At 44.0% G+C, this 22,542-nt stretch overlaps 1 protein-coding gene across 1 annotated transcript in view; it reads right to left on the bottom strand.

The window, feature by feature from the left end:
- Window positions 1-22,542, bottom strand: part of LOC311227415 (dolichyl-diphosphooligosaccharide--protein glycosyltransferase subunit STT3B) — a 170,032-nt gene that overhangs the window by 78,290 nt on the left and 69,200 nt on the right. The window contains exon 2 of the mRNA XM_084313049.1: window positions 7,549-7,657. Within this exon, the coding sequence (XP_084169175.1) occupies window positions 7,549-7,657 (109 nt within the window). The remainder of the gene's footprint in view (window positions 1-7,548; window positions 7,658-22,542) is intronic.

Genomic DNA, 22,542 nt, shown 5'->3' with positions numbered 1-22,542 from the left:
CCTGAACAATACATATAGGACTTTGAATGGGCCCTAATAATGGCAATCTAGCAATATGATTTAAAAAGTTATAGCCCTGCAAAGAAGGGGAACTTATCCATGTTAAATATAGCTGGCAATCCACAGTCATTTTCCGGATTTCTGGCCGGCACCCAAAGTGTTAACTAATTGCTAACTTAATGGCACATCTGAAAATATTAATCTGAAAGTAGGCTAGGCTGTATTACAGAGTTGTCTTACTATACGTCTCTTGCGGGTCTCAAACTGTTATAACTTATGTCACTTTATGTCAGCCGGTCAGGACTAGAAGCATATGATTCAAGTGAAGCTATCTACCTAGCCACAAGCATTACATTTGATACAACACAGTACGGAACCGAGTGGTAACGTTAGCAACTAGCATGCTACATTGCTACAGTTAAAGTGGGTCTATTTCACTAGCATGCTACTAGCTCTAGCAACGTTACAACCACCGAGGAACTATGACCGTAGTAGGCATGTGTTAAAAGCGTCCCGACGGGTGCTCCGTCTTAGTCAGCCCGCAAGGCATCCTGGGTAGGCAGGCCCCAGTAGGGCATGTAGTCTCTCCCCGGACTGGTTCCAACTTCACCAAAAGTGAAACCTAAGGAGGATGTAAACATTGCGAGAGCAAAGAAAACTGTGGAAGTGGCCTTTGCAAAGGTTATACGAGGTAGGAAATGCATTCGGCATTTAGATTTATAGGACAACAACGGAAAATGTGAATATAAACAACAGCAAGTTGTTTACAAGAAAAACTTAGTTGGAGGCATTTAAAAGAGACAGGCGTGCAGTGCAGCGTGCAATCCGTGCGCGCGAGCATCCGCTGCGAGAAAGAGCGTAGGGCCGTAGGCTCATTGCACATTCAGCTTCCTGTGCCCTTCAGCGTCAGGACAACCCTTGAATAATGTGATGACGTGGCGTAGCGACTTCTCAGCCCGGCCAGGTGGTTTGACACCGCAGTGGCTCCTCTGCATCTCCTCTACAGCCGTCCCCTCCGGGCCCTGCCTCGCTTTGCCTACATTTGCATGTTATAGGTGGGAATTTGCATTCCATACGGCCATCCAAATGACCCACCCACCTGCTCTCGAGGTGCCTCAGTCTGCCACCCTTTCGAGGCGGCGTGTGTGCAGGTGGCGACGGCGCACTAAACCTCCCTGTGTGGAGGATTAAGAGTCCGGCACGTTATGGTTTGATGCATCACTGCCTCCACTCTCCTGCCGTTTTTCCGCAAATGCCTTAGTAAGCTTTTTCACGTTGGATTCAATTGGCCTATTTCCCCGGGATGTTACTATGTAAACAGAATGCATAACGCCGTAGCGTGAGTAAGGGGGGGGGGGGGACGGGACACTGCTTGTTCTCAATGAAAACTGGAGCTATGTTGAAATTACATTTGCAAACTGGCAGATTAAACAAATTATACTGCCAGATTATCCCTTTAATTTAATTTGTAATGATTGTGAAACCTCCTGGTAGAAATTCCGTCCAAGCCTGGTCTCTTCATTTACCGAACAGCTGCTGCATTAGCCTCCCCCCACCCCCGACATTCTGTTTGCATAGCAATGTTGTGTTACAGTGAAATAGGGACATTGACCCGTCTCGAACTCTGCCCTCTTTTCTCGATCGAGAAGTTTGAGGTCGTTTAAGATCTGGTATGCAGAATCTCATGGGTGATGACAGCCCATTGGCTCCAGTGAATAACGTTACCAACAGATGCAGCCTCGCTGGAGACTGTATTAAGTTACAGCTTCCAATAACCATAAATTAGGCTCATTGTTGGGAATGTTGTGATCTCTTTGGTGCAATATATCCCGTTATTTACACAGTTATGAGGGCTGCTTCGTGGAGTATGGAGAGTATGGAGTTACACAGCCTCCAATAGCTATGAGCTAGGTTAGTCACTGACAACGTTATAGGCTCTAATGTTTCCTAATAACACACACAGCCTCTAAAGATCAGCCCCTCTCCTCTCCTCTCCATTCCAGAGCACAAAGCAGCTCGGCTCACTTTCAAGTGCCGACTATTTAACAAGTTAGTCCAGCCAGAGGGTAGTTTGTCAAACTAATTAAATATTCAAAATAATATTAATTCATTTCCTGAACATTGCTCGTCTTCTCCCGACTGGCGAGCGATTCGAGCTATGGCTATAATCCACTTCAAATGAACCGTGCGTACAGTACATTTTAAGTCCATTTATGATATGGTATAGCACTTCTGCCCTCCAAAGGCACAAAGGAGCTGTGCTTATTTGCATGCATTACTTGCACCACTGTCGCCAGCCATCACATTATTACATTTACCTGAGTTCTATATGTTCTCTCTCTCCCCTCCCCTCCCCCCCCCCGAGTTCAATTCCAAGTCCAATCATGAGCTTCCTCCCTGAACACCCTTCCTCCCTAATTCATGTCCAGCATGATCGGCACACCTGCCAGTTATAATAATAATCACCAACAGACGAGGTTGACTGCCTAACGCGAGTATATAACAAATCTGTGTTGATGAATGCGACGGGTCGCCAGTCCCTGCTGCAGGACAGCCACAGCTCTGGCCGTGAACCATCTGCTCGCAGCAGTAAATGATAACGGCATACAATAGCGACGCACAACGGCCCACACGTCTGCCTGGCTGTCTCCACTGCTCAGCGCTGCAGAGAACCTAGTGGGAGAAACCTAGGAGGGAGGGAGAGAGAGAAACAGAGAGGAGATGGGTGGTGAGAGATACCGAGGGAGAGGACCGAGGCAGCGAGATGGAGGGACAGAGAGGAGGAGGAAGGAGGAATAATGGAGCTAGAGAGAGACTACAGATGCCAGACATCAGCATCATGGTCTCCCAACACACAAGTTATTTTGGTTTACACTACTGTAGCACCAAAGGAGCTGTCGTGTTGTCCTGTTGCACCATTAGCTACAGCGATTACAGCTCATAGCGTAACGCCGGCCAGCCACAGGAGCATGGGGGGGGGGGGGGGGGAGAGAGAGAGAGAGAAAGAGAGAAAGAGAAGAGAGAAAGAGAAAGAGAGAGAGAGAGGACAAAAGCGACTTTATAGGAGGTTGCATCTTGTTCACACGGCAACCAGATTACTGGGAGGGGTTCGAGAAGATGAATCTGCAGCGCAGCAGAGAGGAGGAAGGGAGCGATAAATGACGGGGGATCGGCAGGTAGTCATTCAAGGCTGAAAAGGGCCGTGCTTTCACAACATCTGCCGCCGTCGGTAAACAGCGCGGCCGCGGTGGCGGGGATCCGTCAAGTTAACTGCTCACGGCTCCCTGTGGCTAGAGCGTGACTGAGGAGATCCAAGAAGAGTCTCTACTACAGGCCGGGAACTGCCTTGCCTTATCCAACACCCATTTCATACGTCACGCACACAAGTGTCCTTTTGGTGGAAGTTGCCTATGAGCGCTGCCGACTAGCAGATGAGCTTTCCCCGACCCTCTTTCCCTAATTACCTTCAATCTAGTTTTTTGGTCGTTATTTTTTGCACTGCATAACTCACCCCAGATAAGTGTCAGAGTAATTTCACCCCCACGTGCGTTCAGATGGAACATATTGTACCGTTTGTTTATACGAAAAGACATGTTTGCCCCCTCCATGCTTATTTTTTTGTCTTGGAGATGCACAGTGCGCTGGTGGCTTATGAGAAAATGAGCCGCTTTTCCTGTGTTCATTTTCCAGCCTGGGAGGATTAAGCACAGCTGGGCTTGTGTTTGAGAGAGAGAGGAGAGAGAGAGAAAGACAGAGAGAGAGAAAAACAGACAGACAGAGAGCGAGAGAGGGAGAAAAAGAGAGAGGGAGAGAAAGAGGGGGATGGTGGAAGAGGACAAAAGGGACTTTATAGGAGGTTGTATCTTGTTCACATGGCCACACACGCACGGCCACCAGATTACTGGGAGGGGTTCGAAAAGATGAATCCGAGGCGCGGCAGAGAGGAGGAAGAGCGAGATAAATGGCGGGGGATCGGCAGGTAGTAATTCAGCGCTAAAAAGGGCCGTGCTTTCACAACATCTGCCGCCGTCGTGGCCGTGCTGTTTACAGAGGGCGGCGGGGGGGATCCGTCAAGTTAACTGCTCGCTGCTACTAGAGCGTGACTGAGGAGATCCAAGCTGCCCAGAAGGAAGCTTAAGGAGTCTTGAATACAGTAGCCCAGTAACTGCCTTATCAAACACCCCATCCATACACACACAGGTGTCCTCAGTGTGGAAGTTGGCACTGCTGACTACAGATCAGTCTTTTTGTTTGTCTGATAAGATCTACACAGGGACCGCTCTAACAGTGTATGATGATGTGTGCTAAATGGATCATGCCCCTAAATTATCCTTTAATCCCCTAACCCCTAGTGTTGTATTAGAAGCATTGCAAGCCATTGGTACCAGGCGTTCAACTGGGGAGAATAAATTGGATTCCTTTAAAAAAATATATATATTAAAAAAAAAAGATTTATATAAAAAATATCTGCTCCAATTATTGCAGAACAATTAACTCATATTTAAACTTTCCATCTTAGGAGGTAGTTTCCAGAATTTTTTTAAACAGTGCATGTCATGCCTTCATATAAAAGGTGGAGGATCTAAACAACTTGACCAATTTCTAAATGACCCTGTTTAGCTAAAGTCATGGAATCATTAGTGAACAACCAACTCAAGGCTTTTCTCTCAATTCATTCAGTTTTAAGCCTGCACCAATCCGGTTTTAGAGCAAATGCTAGTACTATATAAGCTACACCTTAGTCAATAATGATTTAGATAATAGAAAACACTGCTATTCTCTTTGCTGACCTGTCTAAAGCGTTTGACAGTGTTGAGTTGACCATCATCCGCTACTGCAAATACTAGGTAATATTAGTCTTGATAGAGTGGCTCATGACTAGGGGTGGGGGAAAGAATCGATACGTAGTAGTATCGCGATACTTTGCGTGGCGATACTGTATCGATACAGGGACGCCAAGTATCGATATTTAATTATTCATAAAAATTTAAAATTTAAAGATTTTTGTATAAGGAAGTTGCATTGTTCATTTCAATACCTGTAATAGTACAGTAGTCCACACACATGTGCATTCAGTTCAGTTGGAATATGACTGTAATACAAACAGTTCAGTTTGTCAGGTACATGCAACACAGATTACAGTGTTTACATCTGTCTGCTTGAGAAAATACCATGTTCTGCAATAAAAATTATTGAAGTGAGATGAACAGACTGAACTTTATTTTATTAGATAAAACATGTTGACAGTTTTACTTTGCAGTTGAAAAAAGGTAATAAATTAAATTTGATCAAATGTATTTTTCTTTTCAGCAATACTCAGCGTATCGCGATATACATTTACATTCAGTCATTTAGCTGACGCTTTCATCCAAAGCGACTTACAAGTTCTGTATGACAAGTTGAGTAACAATGTAACAATGTTCATCAAAGTGTTGAGTGCTACAGTGTAGGTTAGTTTATTAGGACAAGTGCATGACAGTAAGGTTAGTTAGGGTTATATATATATATATATATATATATATATATATATATATATTCTTTTTTAAATTCAGATAATGGTTGAAGAAGTGTGTCTTTAGTCGACGGCGAAAGATTGGACGGGTTTCTGCTGTCCTAACTGTGGTGGGCAGTTCATTGCACCATTGTGGGGCAAGGACTGAGAATAGGCGACTTCTTTGATGACCCTCCTCCCGGAGCTCGGATAGGAGTAGGTCTGAGACGGCCAGAAGATGCAGAGCGTAGGGGTCTTGAGGGTGTGTAGTTAGAGACCATTGACCGGAGGTAGGCGGGAGCGGTTCCCTTTGCCGCACGATATGCTAGGTCGAGGGCCTTGAAGCGGATTCGTGCAGCAATGGGGAGCCAGTGCAGGTCCCTAAGATATATTTAGTATCGCGATACTATCGTATCGTGACGCAAGTATCGCGATAGTATCGTATCGTGAGGTCTCCGGCAATTCCCACCCCTACTCATGACTGGTTCCGTGACTATTTGAATGGGAGGCGTCAGTGTGTGAAAACGGATGATGAATAGTTTTTGCAGATAAAGGGTGTTCTGCAAGGTTACATTTTGGGCACAATCCTCTTCACCATTTATGTTAATGATAGTCAAATCAAAATCTAATTTATTTGTAAAGCCCAAAATCACAAAGTAATGTACCCTGTACAAGTCTTCTTTAACCCGTTCACTGCCACACGACAGAAGGTTAACCCTTTACCATCACACAACCGACGGTCGCCGTGTGTTCTGTGTGTTGTCGCAGTGAAAGGGTTAACCGTTTTGGTAGTGCAGCAGTGAAAGGGTTAAACAAGTCAAGAAGAAATTATGGTGATTAACTGTATAGACATGCTGCCCCTTGCACTCTTTTACCCCTAGACATGGTCCATCATTCTGCTCTTAGATTAATTACTGGTGATGATGGTTACGACACTCATCCTTGCATCCTGTATGATAAGGTGGGTTGGTCTTCTCTATCAGAGAGGCGAAATATACATTGGTATCCGTTTTGATGCACCAGCTTCCTGGAATGATCTTCAACTCGCACTAAAAATCAATACTCCTGGGCGGCCGGGTAGCGCAGCGTACTAAGCGTCTGTCTACCACCACAGAGCCAGTGGGATCGAATCTGGCTGTGGTGCCTCCGGCTTGGCCGACCGTCTATACTAACACAATTGGCAGTGTTAGCGGGTGGGAAGCCGGCGTGGGTGGGTCCTGGTCGTTGTAAACAGCGATTCTTACAGTTCGGTCGGGGCGCCTGCACAACAAGGGAAGGATCTTCTGGGAGAGGTAGTGTGACCTTCCACACGTTACACTCTCCCAGTGAGAGTCCGCGCTGCCAGGTGAAAAGAAGCAGTGGGCTGGAAGGAAGCATGTCGGAGGAAGCATGCGATAGTCTCCGCCCTCCCAGACCGACGGTAGGGGGTAGAGTGCGCAACGACCAGGAAGGGGAGTGGGAATTGGCATAACGACTAACATTGGGATGGGAGTTTTTTTTTTTTATAAAAAATCAATACTCCACTATCATATGGACAATTTACAAACATGATCACAAACCTCCCTGCCTAAGTATGTAACTTGTTTTAAAAATTGTATTTCTCCTTCTTTGTTTTTTTTCTTTTCATCTGTTTTTGTCCTATTTATGCAAATGTTTTTTCCCTTTTATGCGTATTATTAACGGTTTGAACTTACGTGTAATCTCGACGGCATTGCAAATGAGGGTAACAACTCCATGTCCGTAAATAAAGATTTCAATCAACCCTCCCCCAAAGAAACATTCCCCAATTAACCATTCTTATTGTTTTGTTTGTTATTTTTTTCACTGCAAAGCTCACCCCAGAGAAGTGTCTCGAGTAATTTCACCCTCACTCCCACATGCTTTCAGATGGAACATAATTGTTCTGTTGTTTATATTCCTGCCTCCATGCTTATGTTCTAGTCTTGGAGACGCACACTGCACTGACTTATATACGAGAGAAATGAGCCGCTTGTCCTTTGCGTTTCATTTTCCAGCCTGGGATGAAGCTCACGCAGCGGGGCTCGTGTTCAACTCACCGTGCCCCCCACGATCCTGCCCAAGGGGTACCAGGCCCTCTCGTCAAACCAGTTGAGGAACTCGTAGAAGCCGTTGGTGGTGAGATGATGCGTTGCTCTGTAGTTGAACCTGGAGAGAGAGAGAGAGAGAATTTAAATAATAGCCACATACTGAGCAGCACGGGGGGAAAAAGAAAAAGAAAACTCAATTAGCCCTTTATGCATTATACATGCCGCTTAAACTTTCTTTTTCGGCTGCTGAGCGGCCAGAAACCGTGCGATAAAAGAATTGCACATTTCATTTTCAGATTTTTCTGAAGGCAGGCCTCGTTGGAGAGATAATGTGAACAATCCCATTCACCACATCAGCCTTTTTGTACCAACGCCAGAACACCGGCGGGTCAGCAGGGGACCTCGTACACAGCTGGAGCATTCTCCTCCACAGGCACTCCATTCTATTCAAGAGGACTTCCAATCAGCCTTCCCATTCCAACCACACTGACGCGTGTCCTAAGTGACAAAGACAGAAACGTGCCCAGGTCCTTCCGAGGGGCGGGCGGATACAGTTCACACTCTATAGCCGTGTGAACGTGTGAATGTGTGAGTGAACGGGTGAATGTTTGTTTATTAAAAAGGATCACCATTAGCTGATGCCAATGGCACCAGCTAGTCTTCCTGGGGTCCGAACGTCCCACATATCAATATATAGACATACAAATATACACACACACATATATATATACATGTGTACACGTATACATAGATAAATATACATACATACACACTATATATACATATACACATATTCAGTATATACACAATACAACAATCTAACTTATTACAATCATCTAAAAAAAGACATCATACAGAAAGAAAAAAAACAATATTGCACATGAAAGATGAAGAGCTAGTGCTTGCCTGTAAATGGCATCATTACCATCTTCAGCTTGTCACAGTTAAGAAAATAATAAGAACAAATAATTCTGTAACAAATAACATTAATAAGTAAGGGATAATGTATAGCTACGAGGTCATTGTCGCAAAATAATTGACCGACACGGAGTTTAGAATACCGAGGCGCCTCGCAGAGGTGTTTTAAACGTAGTGAAGGTCAATTATTTTGCGACAATGACCGAGTATAGCTATACATTATCCCGCTTATTACATGGCTAACTTACTAACAATATACCTAATTCATTTTACACCATCGACAAGACAAGATCAAATGCAGACGCAGTTGTTCTGTGGCTCCGTCCGCTGTCAGCCCAAATAAAGTTATTATTATCGCCGGCAGGTGTGTGGACTGATTGCACCGCTGCAGTGTGTCAGTGGGCTTGATTGCGAACAGCTGCGAACAGCAGCCATTATTGCTCGGCAGAGGTCCGTTATAGAGTAATAACGGACCTCTGACGAGCGCTATTGACCAATCACAATCAAGCATTTCAGCAAATGTTAAAACGCCATGTAATAACAACAAATAATGTAAGGCATACATCGTAAAGCACTTTGGATAAAAAAGCGTTATATATATAAATATAATAAATTGGCCATATGGAGTCCATTTACATTCAGTGGAAAAAGGATATATACCTGAGAGAATCATCGGGCACAAAGAACCTACAGAAGAGGTAGTGTGTCGCTTAAGGACATTTACCTGTTCTGGCCGACACGAATGGAGAGCTACAGCAGAAAAGCCGCGAGAGAGACCCTCATCTCAGCGTGGCTAATCAGCCCTCTCTCTCGCACAGCAGGCCCCATGATTCACACGGCTCCTCTGAGCCAACCAGAGCAAGGTTAGGAGGCAGCACAGCTAATAAGATGTCACTTTACAAAGCCATTCAACCAGATTTAACGGTATGCGCTGTTCCAATATCCCTTTCCCCTGTGTACCCTCTCCGGCTGTTTGCCCTGTAAAAAAATAATAAAAAAAATGAAAAATAGAAGGTAATAATATGCAGTGCCTATGGGCTGGAGTTGTGCCAGCCGTACTTTTTTTAATTTTATTTGTACTAGTAGTAGAGTAAGAAAATACTTTATCATTGCACTATTCACACTGGACTAGTATTACCGGCATCTGGGGGAATTCTTGGGGAAAGAGAATTACCTCAACCTCTACTGTAGATGCACATTCATTCAGGATTATGTTTTCTACCAACATGGCAAAGTGTGAAAATGTAATATGATCACTGATAAATCAAATGTATGACAATCCAGCAGGGTCAAATAAATTCACTGGATACATTCCTACTAAGAGATGGAAAAGAATTGTTCACGAAGGAGCAGTATTGTTGCGAGGTGCAATAGCTCTGGAGTTTGTAGGGCCGGCCCGAAACGCTGGTCCACCACGTTTTCATTGGTAAAGAGCATTTCGAGGGTAAGGTCTTGGGGTTGTCCTTTACTTCACACAAGAAGGTGACGTGCAAACTCTGCGAGAACTCTGCAGGCAAATGTTCACCTAACATACGTCCACCTCAAACATACCCCGGCCTTAGTATGGTGGGCGGCCGCTGTAACATTAGATATTAGAAATATATTGTCATAGGCGGCTACGTGGCGTAGTGGGCAAGGCGCTCGCCACGAATGCTGGAGACGCTGGGCTCGCCTGTTCGAGCCCAGCGCTCCACATTGCTTTCAGTTTAGCTGGTCGTTCATACTAATACACATTGGCCGTATTAGGGGGTGGGAAACTGATGGGTGGGGATTGGGCGTTGTGGACAGCGACTCCTACAGGTCGGTTGGTGCGCCTGCGCAGTAGAATCAGGAAGTGTCGGGGGCAGCGTGAGCCTCCCACGCGTTACTCCTCGCCACTGAGAGATCGAGCTGCGCAGGTGAAAAGATGCGACTGCTGTTACCTCAGGTACCGGAGGGGACTTGTGCTATGTATGACTTAGTCCACATTGCAGCCGGCTTGTGGGAGGCAAGAAACAGCGGTCGTGACAGGGGAGGGTTGAATTGGATGATACGAAATTGGGATGGGAGAAAATATAGAAAATGGGAGAAAAAGTGGATACAAAAAAAATATATATATTGTCATAATGCACTATTAGGCTTATCCAAGTTTCTAGGGACTGGGGAAGCTAAATGACCGTGCTTACTGCACGTTTAACTTAATGTGCATTTCTCTCCATCTCTATTCTTTCTATACTGTAGCTCTCATTTCTCTCCATCTCTATTCTTTCTATAGCTCTCATTTCTCTCCTTGCTGCTTGTTCAGACACATTCAGAACCATTACCACTTCTGCCGGTGTCGTTAACAGTTGGCTCGCTTCGTGTGTGCACACTTGTGAATATTCTAATGGCTCAATTTAAACACATTGTTACGGTTTTGTATTTCTCTGTAATGTAGCACATTAACAATTTTACTAATAACATTCTTTCTCAGCCCTGGAACTCATACTTTTCTGATGCCGCAATAGAAATATTATATTTAATAATTATTATTATTAAAACTTTTATTAATTTTTTAAGTGCTAGACTCGTCGACTAATGACTTGAACTGACTTGAATTGGTCGACCAGGAAAATCAGGGGAAGAGTTTGCATCAAAAATCTTCCTGTATTGATGCAGTTACTTGCAAAAGCAAATGAGGGCTAAAATGACAGAGGTTAGATTCCCACTGGATTAGTATTATCGCTAGTGATGCACCGATGTGAAAATTGTGGCCGATACCGATATTAATATTGCTGTTCTGGCCGATACCGATATTTACTGATGTCGATATCTCTGTATAGAAAGCACTTTTTTATGATAATCAAATATTTTCCAAAACGTTTTTTTTTTTTAAACTTTGTTAGTTATTTTCAGAAATTACATATTTTTTAACTATTTAAGGCCAAAACATGTAAAAAGGAGATATTTAGAAACAATTTAAGGCCAAAACATGTAAAAAGGAATTATTTTTTATTTATTTTTTAATATCGGCCCATATCGGACATATCTTGATATCGGACCGATACCGATGTGTAAAAAAAAAAATCCCATATCGGCCGATATATTATATCGGCAGCCGATATATCGTGCATCACTAATTATCGCCTAATGTGTTTCCACATTACAGGGAAACGTGGGTTAGGATCAGGTCTATAAACAACTTATTTAGGTGAAAAGAGACTGTGTCAAAGCCTAGTATATGGGTGGACATGGACAGTGTATGGTCAATCTTCGGAATTGTGGCCAATTCCACTTCCGCGTTTACCAGTGACGTCGTTGGTCGCCTGATCCAGCGTCCCAATCGTGTAACTTCATCACTCAGCGACTGCCGTTAGTGAGCAGCGGTGTGTGTGTGCCTACGACAGTGACATATACTAGGTGCTGCACACACACACCGCTGCCCAACCGCCTATTGCTTATTAACAGCGGAGGAGTGCTGCAGAGTGCTTCCGCGTTTTCCCTGATTGGCTGCGACACGCCCTGCGGCAGGCGCGGCAGCCGCAGAGCGGAGCGGCAGAGCTTGCGGCATTATGTAGCCGTAATCCGCCATGATTTTCATTCGAAGCTTAGCTCACCTGGCAGCGCTGCGGTCCGTTGGTGACAAGTTCGAATACCATACATTTTTTTTTTTTAACGTGTATTCTTTCGCTGGTTAAGGTTAGGCATGGTTAAGGTTAAGGTTAAGGTTAGGCATTGTTTCGGAGTTGGTTAAGGTTAGAAGGGTTAAGTTTAGGCGCTGTTAAGGAGCTGGTTAAGGTTAGCGTTTGTCTTAGAGAATGGCAATAGACAGCCTATTTCCGCACTGCCGCTCTCTCGCGCTGCCGCGGTCACATTGTCACATTCTTGCACTCCTCCGCTGTTAAAAAGCAACACGCTGCCCAACCGCCCCGCCTCCTCCTGTCACAGTGCTGCTCAGCTCTCACCTCCTCTGCAGTCTTGAAAACAGTTTGCAGTTACTGTTAGCTTGTTAAATATTGCAAAAGCAAAGCCTCCAAGCCTCCAGACCGTGTGCGTTTATGATTCTGCACACAGTTGATAGCTTTCTCTCTAAAGACAGTGAAAACAAACAGGAGTGCCGTTTGTAAATGTTTTGTATTTGAGGTGAATGCCTCCGATAGTCTCACACACACACACACAGTCTGTCATACACAGTCACACACAGTCACACACAGTCTCTCACACACGCGCGCCTCCTCCCACTCAGTACACACAGAGCTGATAGCTTCCGCTCTAAAAACAGCTGTGTTTTGGTGCTATACCGGAAGCTGCGGGCGACGAAAGACTCCCGTGACCCACTGTGACGTAGCCTGAAAAAGAGAATGTTTGGCCACAGTTGGAGGACTACGATGCTCTGATCTAGCGCACCAGGTTCACATCTAAAAGTACATCTGTAGCACTCGCCCCCGCCGGTGCAGCCAAAAAGATGTGTTATCAGGGGACCTGGGAGATCAAATTATGGTCGGTAAGTCGAGTGTATGTGAATTTTTTTCTGTGAGAGGGAGAGACGAGAGAGTAAAGCGCTGTGCCAAAGTAAGTCTCATCTAAGCCGCGGCTGACGTGAGGGATTGTGAGAAACATCAAGATGTCCACGATACGTTTAAAAAGTGGATCGTTAATGAACTGTACCCGATATTTATTTAATATAGTCATATCGCCCACCCCTAACATGGTACATCGCTCCTCATGTTAAGTAAGCCCCTGATGGTCATCAACAGGCTAGTGCTTTCAGAGTGAAGGGGTCAACTAGGCATGTTTATCCCTGTGGCTCCCTGGGTATTCAGCCCACAGTACTGCCCCACCTGAAGCCAGTGGTGGGCCTGGGGGACCCGACACTGGACAGACCAGGCAGGATGACCAGCATCCAACCAGAGCACAAGTGACTGAGACGTTAGCAGACAGAAAACACTGCCTTTTCCCTGAGACGATAGCAGACAGAAAACACTGCCTTTTCCCTGAGACGATAGCAGACAGAAAGCACTGCCTTTTTCCTGAGACGATAGCAGACAGAAAGCACTGCCTTTTCCCTGAGACGATAGCAGACAGAAAACACTGCCTTTTCCCTGTGAGTCCTTCCTACTGGCTAACAAAAACCTGTTTTCCACAGCAACTCAGTCTTTTTCCAGACAGAAAACTTCTGCCCACTTTCCTGCAGATCATTCCGACTGCAACATGGTGCGGCAGAAACCTTTTCATTCTTTTCTTGGGGAGTCTTCTCTCCCTCCTCTACTCTGAAATGCAGAAAGGGCATATATAGCCGAGCAGAAGGCAGCCAGGTGGGCGGGTCTCTCCGGCAGAGGTCTTTCCACCACAAGTCGAGCCGGCCTGCCACTCAGCTGTCAAAGCACTGGGGCAGAGATACAGAAACCACAGAAAGCACTCTGAAGAAGAAACTCTGCCGGCCACGTTGCCATATCAACAAAACCCATTTCCCAACTATCTCATGGACAGCAGAGCAGAGTGTTTTATCCCTGCGCTTGTCACTTTGATGGCGCGGATAATGTAGCCCCGCTAAGCGCATTAGCAATTTAATGCATAACTGCCGATTTAGTCCCAGCCCACAGCGCTGCTGCACCACCAAGTAGGTGAGCTTTATGCACCCTCCTCTTGATGCCACTTAAAATCCCTCATGGCTTTGGTTGGAGGCCGGGAAATGATGCAGGGAGAACACCCCCCCCCCCCCCGCTACCCAAAGCCATGGCGGAGGCGATATCTCTCACGGTGGAAATATAAATGAAAAGTAACATCCAATGCACTTCACACTTGAGGACGGCCGCAGGTGGCACAACTAATTCTGATCAAGGCCCCTCTTCCTGATCTCCAGTTTCCTGTTGTGGCCGAGCGCTCATCCCTGGCGTGTGGGAATAGGATCCGTCGTGGTTCATGAGCCGGTAATACCTCCGCTGCATATTAGCCATAGGGGTGGGGGGGAAATCTATATGTAGTAGTATCGCGATACTTTGCGTGGCGATACTGTATCGATACAGGGACGCCAAGTAACGATATTTAATTATTCATAAAAAAAAATAAAAATAAAAAAAAATATTTGTTTGTATAAGGAAGTTGCATTGTTCATTTCAATACCTGTAATAGTACAGTAGTCCACACACATGTGCACTCAGTTAAGTTGGAATTGGAATATTTAAGAAAATACCATGTTCTGCAATAAAAATTATTGAAGTGAGATGAACAGACTGAACTTTATTTTATTAGATAAAACATGGACTGTTTTACTTTTCAGTTGAAAAAAGGTAATAAATAAAATGTGATAATTAAAAAAAAAATATTCGTAATACTCAGCGTATCGCGATATATTTTGTATCGCAATACTATCGTATCGTGACGCAAGTATCGCAATAGTAACGTATCGTGAGGTCTCTGGCGATTTCCACCCCTATTAGCCACATAATCAAATGCATCATCGGCCTTTCCCTACCGCCTCGCTCGCGCTGTATGCTGAGTGTCCATGTGGACTCTTGTTCCTGGGGAGCGCCTTGACTAATTAGCTAGCTCTGCTAACGCTCCCCGGAAAGATCACCTGTAGATGTGAGAGCTCGGGGACTCGGAAGGGGTGCGCTAAAGCAGCTTGAGCCGGGAAACGCCACCTGCTACCCATCGTTTACAGCGGCACAAATGCTGCACAAAAGACTCAACACATCACACGGTTTCTTTCTCACCACACAACGCATTGCAGTTTGTTTCTTTTGTGACAATGACAGAATTTTACGAGGGCATAAACTAAAGACTCACAGGTTGAGGACAGAGTGTTGACCTTTTCTGAACAGCTTGTTGCAACAAATGCCTCTGGCTCTGCCCGTGGTTGTGTTAATTGAAGTAGTGTATTGTGCCGAACAGAACTTGTTTTTTCCCTAGAAATAGGGGCGTTGTCTTATTTTCAGGGTCTAGACTTTTAAATACAATCACCTGTTCCACAAGATGTGAAAATCCGCATAAAATATAGACCTAGGCAAATGGAATATTGCTCCACTTCTACAAGGGCTATTTGCATATTCTTGGTATCTAGGTACATCTATGGACCTCAGGGAATGTATTCACAGTGTGAGAAATATTGTGTCTATTACTAGGCTTGCTTAAATTGTGATTAAACAAAGAGAATATGAATTATGATTTTTCTTTGCATCTTTGACAGTGAATAACACCATGATAATAATGACCAAACTTAAAAAACTGCCACTGATCTCGTTCAGTACCCTCTTGAGATCATGTGTACAAAAAAAATCGAAGGAAATTAATAAAGGGAAGATGATAAAAACGAAGGTTCTGTAGATACAGTACTGAATTCTCCCATCCGGACCAATGCAATTTGAAATATTATTATAGAATATGATGCATATAATTACCTTATTATAGCCAATTCGCACATTTATATATATATATATTATCTTTCAAATGCCCGAGTTCAATTTGGATTTAGTATCACCAGGCGTGCATAAGAACAGATAATGATCTACTGTAATCTAGTGTACTTTTTTATTTTCACCAGTGCAACCGTTTTGAAACTAATTTCAGATCCAATTGTTGCTACATGCTAACAATGAGGAGAAACTAACTGTGTTTCAATATTTGTCAAAAACTTTACCTTTTGTGGCTTATTATCGCGAATCATAACAGTTATTGATATGATTCATTCAGAACGCTGAACTTTGAACCCCCACAGTATGTGACAGGAAGTGTAGTTCGGAAAAGTTCCAACACTGGTCGACAGCTATGCATGTCCTCTACAAAATGGCCGCAAAAAGACTACAATTCCCATGGTTCAAAATTTCCATTTCGGTCTTGGAATGGACGATCGAAAATCGAAAACTTAAAACTATCTAATGGCACTTTTAACCTATTGCTAAACTAACGTATTGATGATAATATACATTCTACATGCTTTTGTGACATGTTAGTGATGTTAATACTTGAAAACATTTGATGAAAAAAAATCGCAAAAAATATGCAACACAAAATATTGATTTATGACCATAATGTCATTTTGGGGTCGGTACCGACCCTAAGGGGTGGAACAGGTTAATGATGCAGCCGTGTGGCGTGAGGTTGAGAACAAGCGTTGGTGGAGGCCGAAGCTGCTCTCTCCTCTGACCAGGGACCTGATGCACCATCACAAAGCTAGAGCCTTGGAGCAGTAAATTAATCTTTGAAGAATTTCTATGAAGTTGTGTAACCTGCAAAGGTGCAGCGACCTTGATGCTCTCCAGGCAAGGTGGCCCACTTGAGTAACAGGATTACAACTTCACTTGATACACATTCCATGACTTCCCTGTTAATAAGTCACTCGGCAGGATGTTCCAGTTGGATTACCAGAGAGTTGAGACATTACGGAGGGCCGTTTGCGGGTGGAGGACCCCGTAAGGGCTTAGCTGAGCTGCTGTGACTCAATGAAACACTGTTAGGATACACACTACAACCCCCCCTCCCCTACCTAATATTAATATGACTGCACTGTGGTGGCAAAAAAAGGGTGACATTGACTGGCTCACTGGACGACTGCCAAAGCTATTCTTAAAATAGTGTCCAGCACATACTCAGCGGCCATCACCAGGACAAGATGATTCTTCCTGGCATATCATCTGGAGGGCTGCACCGCCACAAGCCGTGATGGGGGTGGTTAGGTTAAATTGTGAGGGCTGCTCGCTCAACGACCCCGGCTGGCTAATTGCATTCTATGGATGACGCGCGCAACAACAGCAGTGTTGTGCAGATGCTACAGGAAATGTGAATAATTCTGGACTTAATTGTTGGCTGTAATTGCTCGATCACTCGGTGTTCAGGCTCGATGAGAGGCCGTCTGGGCTGATGGAAGGGTGTTTGTATGAGCTGGAGCAGTAAAGAGAAACTAAACCCCGAATACCATCAGTACACGATGAATACCAAACACAGAGCTAATGATTCTGCCAACTCAACCATTTCCTGTATTACAGAGGGAGCAATAAAACATTTTCACTCATAATAATTTCAGTTTGTAAACACTTGCTGAGGCAGCAGAGAGACTTGCATCTGATCAAGTGGACAGCTCATCTCTTGAGATGAAATTGCATCCAAGAAAAGCTGTTTAATCTTATTGCCGTGAAAATTCTGCTGTCAGATTACCAATGAAGCTCATTCATTCCCCTGCATTAGGGTCTAATTCAAAGTCAGATGGCAGCAGTTGTTGAGGAAACAGAACCAGATGGTTACTGCATCCCTTCCTAGGTGAGACATACTGCCATCATGTCGATAAGGAAACAGAACCACTTCACTTCCTAGGTGGGACATACATACTGCCATCATGTCAATAAGGAAACAACCACTTCACTTCCTAGGTGGGACATACTGCCATCATGTCAATAAGGAAACAACCACTTCACTTCCTAGGTGGGACATACTGCCATCATGTCGATAAGGAAACAGAACCACAAGTTCCGTCGGGGAATAGTGAGACGTAATAATCAAAGAAACACCAATTCAGAAACCTCAGTATATAATGCATTGACAAACAAATGCTCAGACCCACCCCCCCCCCCCCCCCCCTCCCCCCCAAACACACACAATAAGCAACAAGCAGGAAATCAATGACTCGTATGCGCGGTACTGTTCTGTGCAGGCTTTAGCCAGGCTTAGCCAGGGAGGCGGAACACTATAAACCAGCCCTGTTTATTTGCTCAACATGGGTCCACATTTTGACAGAATGAAGATAAAGAATCATCCATAAAACACAGTTTGGGCTGTAAAAAAGCTGCCGGGAGCAGAGTGCTCCAATTTTTTTAAAGTAGAGCACAGCCCGATAAAGACTTATCTGAACATAGAGCCCTACAGTATGCGGTGCATTGAACTGACAGACACCCAGGGCATACAGGGAGGTTAGGGACGTGAGCTTTGTTCTGTGAGGACATACACACGGATGGCACACAATGCCCTTTGAATCCAATTACCCTGTAAGCCCTAGAGATTCTCCTGACATCTATTCATTGAGAGCAGTATCACCAGTGATATTGATGTCCCAATTAGCTTTTCACAGTTGTGTAGGAAGTTAGGAACTTACTCTCACCTGTGCAAACAGCAATGAATAGCCATCATAATGACAGTGAGAAGGGGTTGAATGAATTGGACAAAACAAAACTTGAAGTATTTCTTAAAAGGCATAATGAGTAGGATTCAGCCACTAGATGTCACTAGGATACGCTGTACCATCAAGTTCAGATCAAACTGTCAAACTAGGCGTTGCAGATCAAATACGAGTCAAGATCCAGCAATTGCATGGCCTATTTCTTGCATAAAAGTTAGGGATGCCCCGATCGATCGGCCACCGATCGTTATCGGCCGATAATCAGTATAAATATGCGATCGGTGATAATGCTTTATTTTCGCCGATCGTCAAACACAATCTCACTCGCTGTCGCTGAGTTCTGTCTCAGACACCGGGGGCTGCGGCGTCTGCTCATCCCTCCAGCCCCTCCCGCACGCATGTAAACACAGGTCTACTCTAGTGAGACGGGACACGGGAGGATGGCGTCTCCCTGAGCTAACGTTAGCTTAGCTACTGTTACAAAATGACCCAGTCAACTATTCACTTTTAGTTTAATACATGATGAGGCATTGTCTAACCGAACGGTATCTAGCCGGCCAGCTACCGATAGCTCCTGACATCAACAAACTCTCCAGCAAGTATAGTAGAGATGTGTATGATACCTGTTAGCTCGCGTTAGTTCACTGTTCAAAACGAAATGTCCCATTGAACTAAATAATTCACTGAGGCGTTGTATTAACGTTATATATCCGGCTAGCAGTAGCTACAGATAGCTCCCGATATCAATAATAATAATAATGGATTGGATTTATATAGCGCTCTTCTCTGACTGACTGTTGCTCTGACTCAGTCTTATAACACTGATTCGATGCGTATTCGAGCTGAGGGCTTGCTGAGCACAGTTAAGTAACGTTATACCAATAGGGTCTAGGTGCAGCGCCGGAGAATCCTGGCCGTAGCTCGAGGCTACTCGAGTATAGGTCCAGCTGCAGCTCCGGAGAATCCTGGCCATAGCTGGAGGCTACTAGAGTACACACAGACAGTGGAGCTTGTTGCGTGGTGGCGATGTCTCGCAGATAATACAAGTACAAGTCTAATTATATAATATATATATTTTATAAAAAAATAAAATAAAATTAATTTCTTTTAATCAAAAACGATCGGTATCGGATCGGTATCGGCCGATATGGCTCACGACGATTGGTGATTGGTATCGATGGCAAAAAACGTGATCGGGGCATCCCTAATAAAATTAGTCAGAAACATATTTTAGGTTAAACTTTAGGTAGAAAAAGGGAAAGTAGAACGAAGACAGAGACACACAGGGAGAGTGCCCCGGTGGCGAGCAATCTGTGGGCTAAGCCGAAGGAGTTCGAAAGACTCAACAACAAAAATTAAAAGCAGCCTCTATACCACTCTGTCCTGTTCTTTTTTTTTAAAACTTTGACCAGTCAGCTGGTTCTTTTAGCGTTTATCGCTTTTTCTGGTCAAGTATGACCGACAGAGACAGGTTGAATGGGGTATAGATCGGGGGAAAGACACTGAGAAAATACGGCGAGTCCGGGAGTCAAACTCGTGTACCCCAGATCTGTGACGCGCACGGTTGTCCCCGACGCCGAAATAGCGTCCGGGGTACGCGGTGAGCTACTGGAGCTCCCCCACACTCTGTCCTGTTCTAAATGGGCTGTTTCTGTGCCTGTAACTTTTATCGTATGAATATGATAATTCTCGTTCATCTAGCACAGGGGTCGGGAACCTATGGCTCGCGAGCCATATATGGCTCTTCTGGTGACAGCATATGGCTCCCAGAATTTTTTGAGTAAAAATTTTTTTTTTTTTTTTTTTTTTTTTTTTTTTTTAATACTTGTGATATTTCTTAATAATACTGTGTCATTTAAAAGTAAACAGAAATTAGTTTTGAAGATACAGCTAATAGTATCTGTAGCTGAAGATATAGCGAGCAGAGCTGGCGAGTGGACAGAAATTAAAAATCTTCAACCTGAAGACCAGCTGATTCTTAAAACTTGGAACGAGCTTCCTGTGACATACCACACAATGCAGCATGAGTATTGCCATATATTGACCATGTTTGGCTCTACATATGCATGTGGGCAGTCATTCTTGCATATGAGGAACATTAAGACCAACCTACGCTCACGTTTAACTGATGGAAGCCTCAACGCCTGCATGAAGCTCAACCTCACCACGTATGAACCAGATTACAAGGCCATCAGCAAAACCATGCAGCACCAGAAGTCGCATTAAAAGTAAGACATATTTAATTCATTATACGTTAAAAATACTATATGGCTCTCAATGAAATATATTTAGAAATATTTGGCTTTTATGGCTATCCCAGTCAAAAAGGTTCCTGACCCCTGATCTAGCAGTTGTGCACAAGGCCGTACAGTCAAATAAAATTCAGATCAAATTCTCAAACTAGACACTGCAGATCGAATATGACTCAAGATCCAGCAATATCAAACATACCATTAGAAATGTTGTCAGAGAAGTTGTCCCAGAGCTGTCGAACGCAGGGCTGAATACTGAATAGCTAGATGTCATAGCTTCTCAAATTGAAGGTCACGTTGATTTAACGTGAATGGGTACTCTGTAGGGCTGGGCGATTCTTGCTAAAATGTTAATCATGATTTTTCTCTCCAAGAATTGAGATCACGATTCTCTCACGATTCTTATTTTTTCAATAAAATTGTTTAAAAAGTAAAGTAAAAAGTAAAATACAAATAAAAAAATAATAATTTAATATAATTTATTAAAAAAAATCATCATAACTTAGAAATTAGATTGTATAGGTCTATGAATCGAGATCGCGATTTCTTTTCGATTAATTGCCCAGCCCTAGTACTCGGCAGTAACGACGTAATTCTGTCGGTACCCTTAAAAGCACAGAGTTCGGTACCGAACCCTAAACTGCGATGATTCAAGAGTATGACCAAATTCATTTTGCTCAGTGGCCGATTCTGATGCAAAGATCTGACTCATTCTCCATCTGGCTGCTGTTCACACTTCCAGCTCAGTCATGAGTCCTACACAGTAGGGGTGGACGGTATGGTCTAAAATTTATATCACGGTATAATTTGAAGCATAGACGGTAACAGTATATATCACGGTATCAGTGTTTCTGTTAGAATAATTTTTTTTGCCTGATAGGCAGGCTATATAAAGAATGACATCCTCAAGGCATGTAGATTTATAATATTTTAACTTAAAACTAGGCTACTTTTGCGTATAAAGTCATTATATTCCAAATAAAATAAGTCCCGAGTCGAGACTCCTGCTCCCATTGCAAACAGCGGGGCTGGATGCTGGATTTTGCTAGAAGCATAAGTAGCTGCAGAGCCGCAGAGCCAGGGGCTGAATTGGAGTATTGCACAGTGCAATACTCCAATTCAGCCATTGGCAATTCAGCCGTTGGGTGGGGGGGCGCTGTTTGACGGACCTGTAACCAGACCTGAAAGAGGCCCTGGCTCTGCGGCTCTGCAGCTGCATGCTATTCGCACATCCACTGCTGCAGCCGTCCTCCCGCTGCAGCCGTCGTTATCATAACACTACACATATCGTAATGTTTACAGCAAACTGTAGTTGATCACCAGGTATGTTTTATTAACGTAGAATAATTCATATAAGAAAAACGATAGGGAAATATCTTACCTTTCTCCACTGGTTAAAAATGCCAGGAACTGAAATTGAAACTTGCTGTGCGCCGCGGTGATATGTGTTTATTATGAAATGACAATTGCGTGTTGACACGCCCACTGCGCGAAGCATCCTAAATAACTTTTTCCAGTTTGCACATATCTATTATCTATGACTAATTCTATCTATTTTTAGGGGCAAATGCGATTGAAATAGTCACGCTGTGGTTACATGACGTCATTGCTATTTTAGAGCTGCTCTACCGGTTACACAGTATAGTCAAAATCCATACCGTAGAGCAAATTAATACCGTTTATACCGTATATCGTTTATACCGTCCACCCCTACTACACAGGCTTGGGACGGTTCATTTCCATGCCAAATCCTTTACAGATTACCTG

The sequence above is a fragment of the Notolepis coatsorum genome (assembly GCF_963971535.1).
Source record: "Notolepis coatsorum genome assembly, chromosome: 4".
Taxonomy (NCBI): Eukaryota; Metazoa; Chordata; class Actinopteri; order Aulopiformes; family Paralepididae; genus Notolepis; species Notolepis coatsorum.
This window is presented reverse-complemented; position numbering and strand designations above follow the sequence as displayed.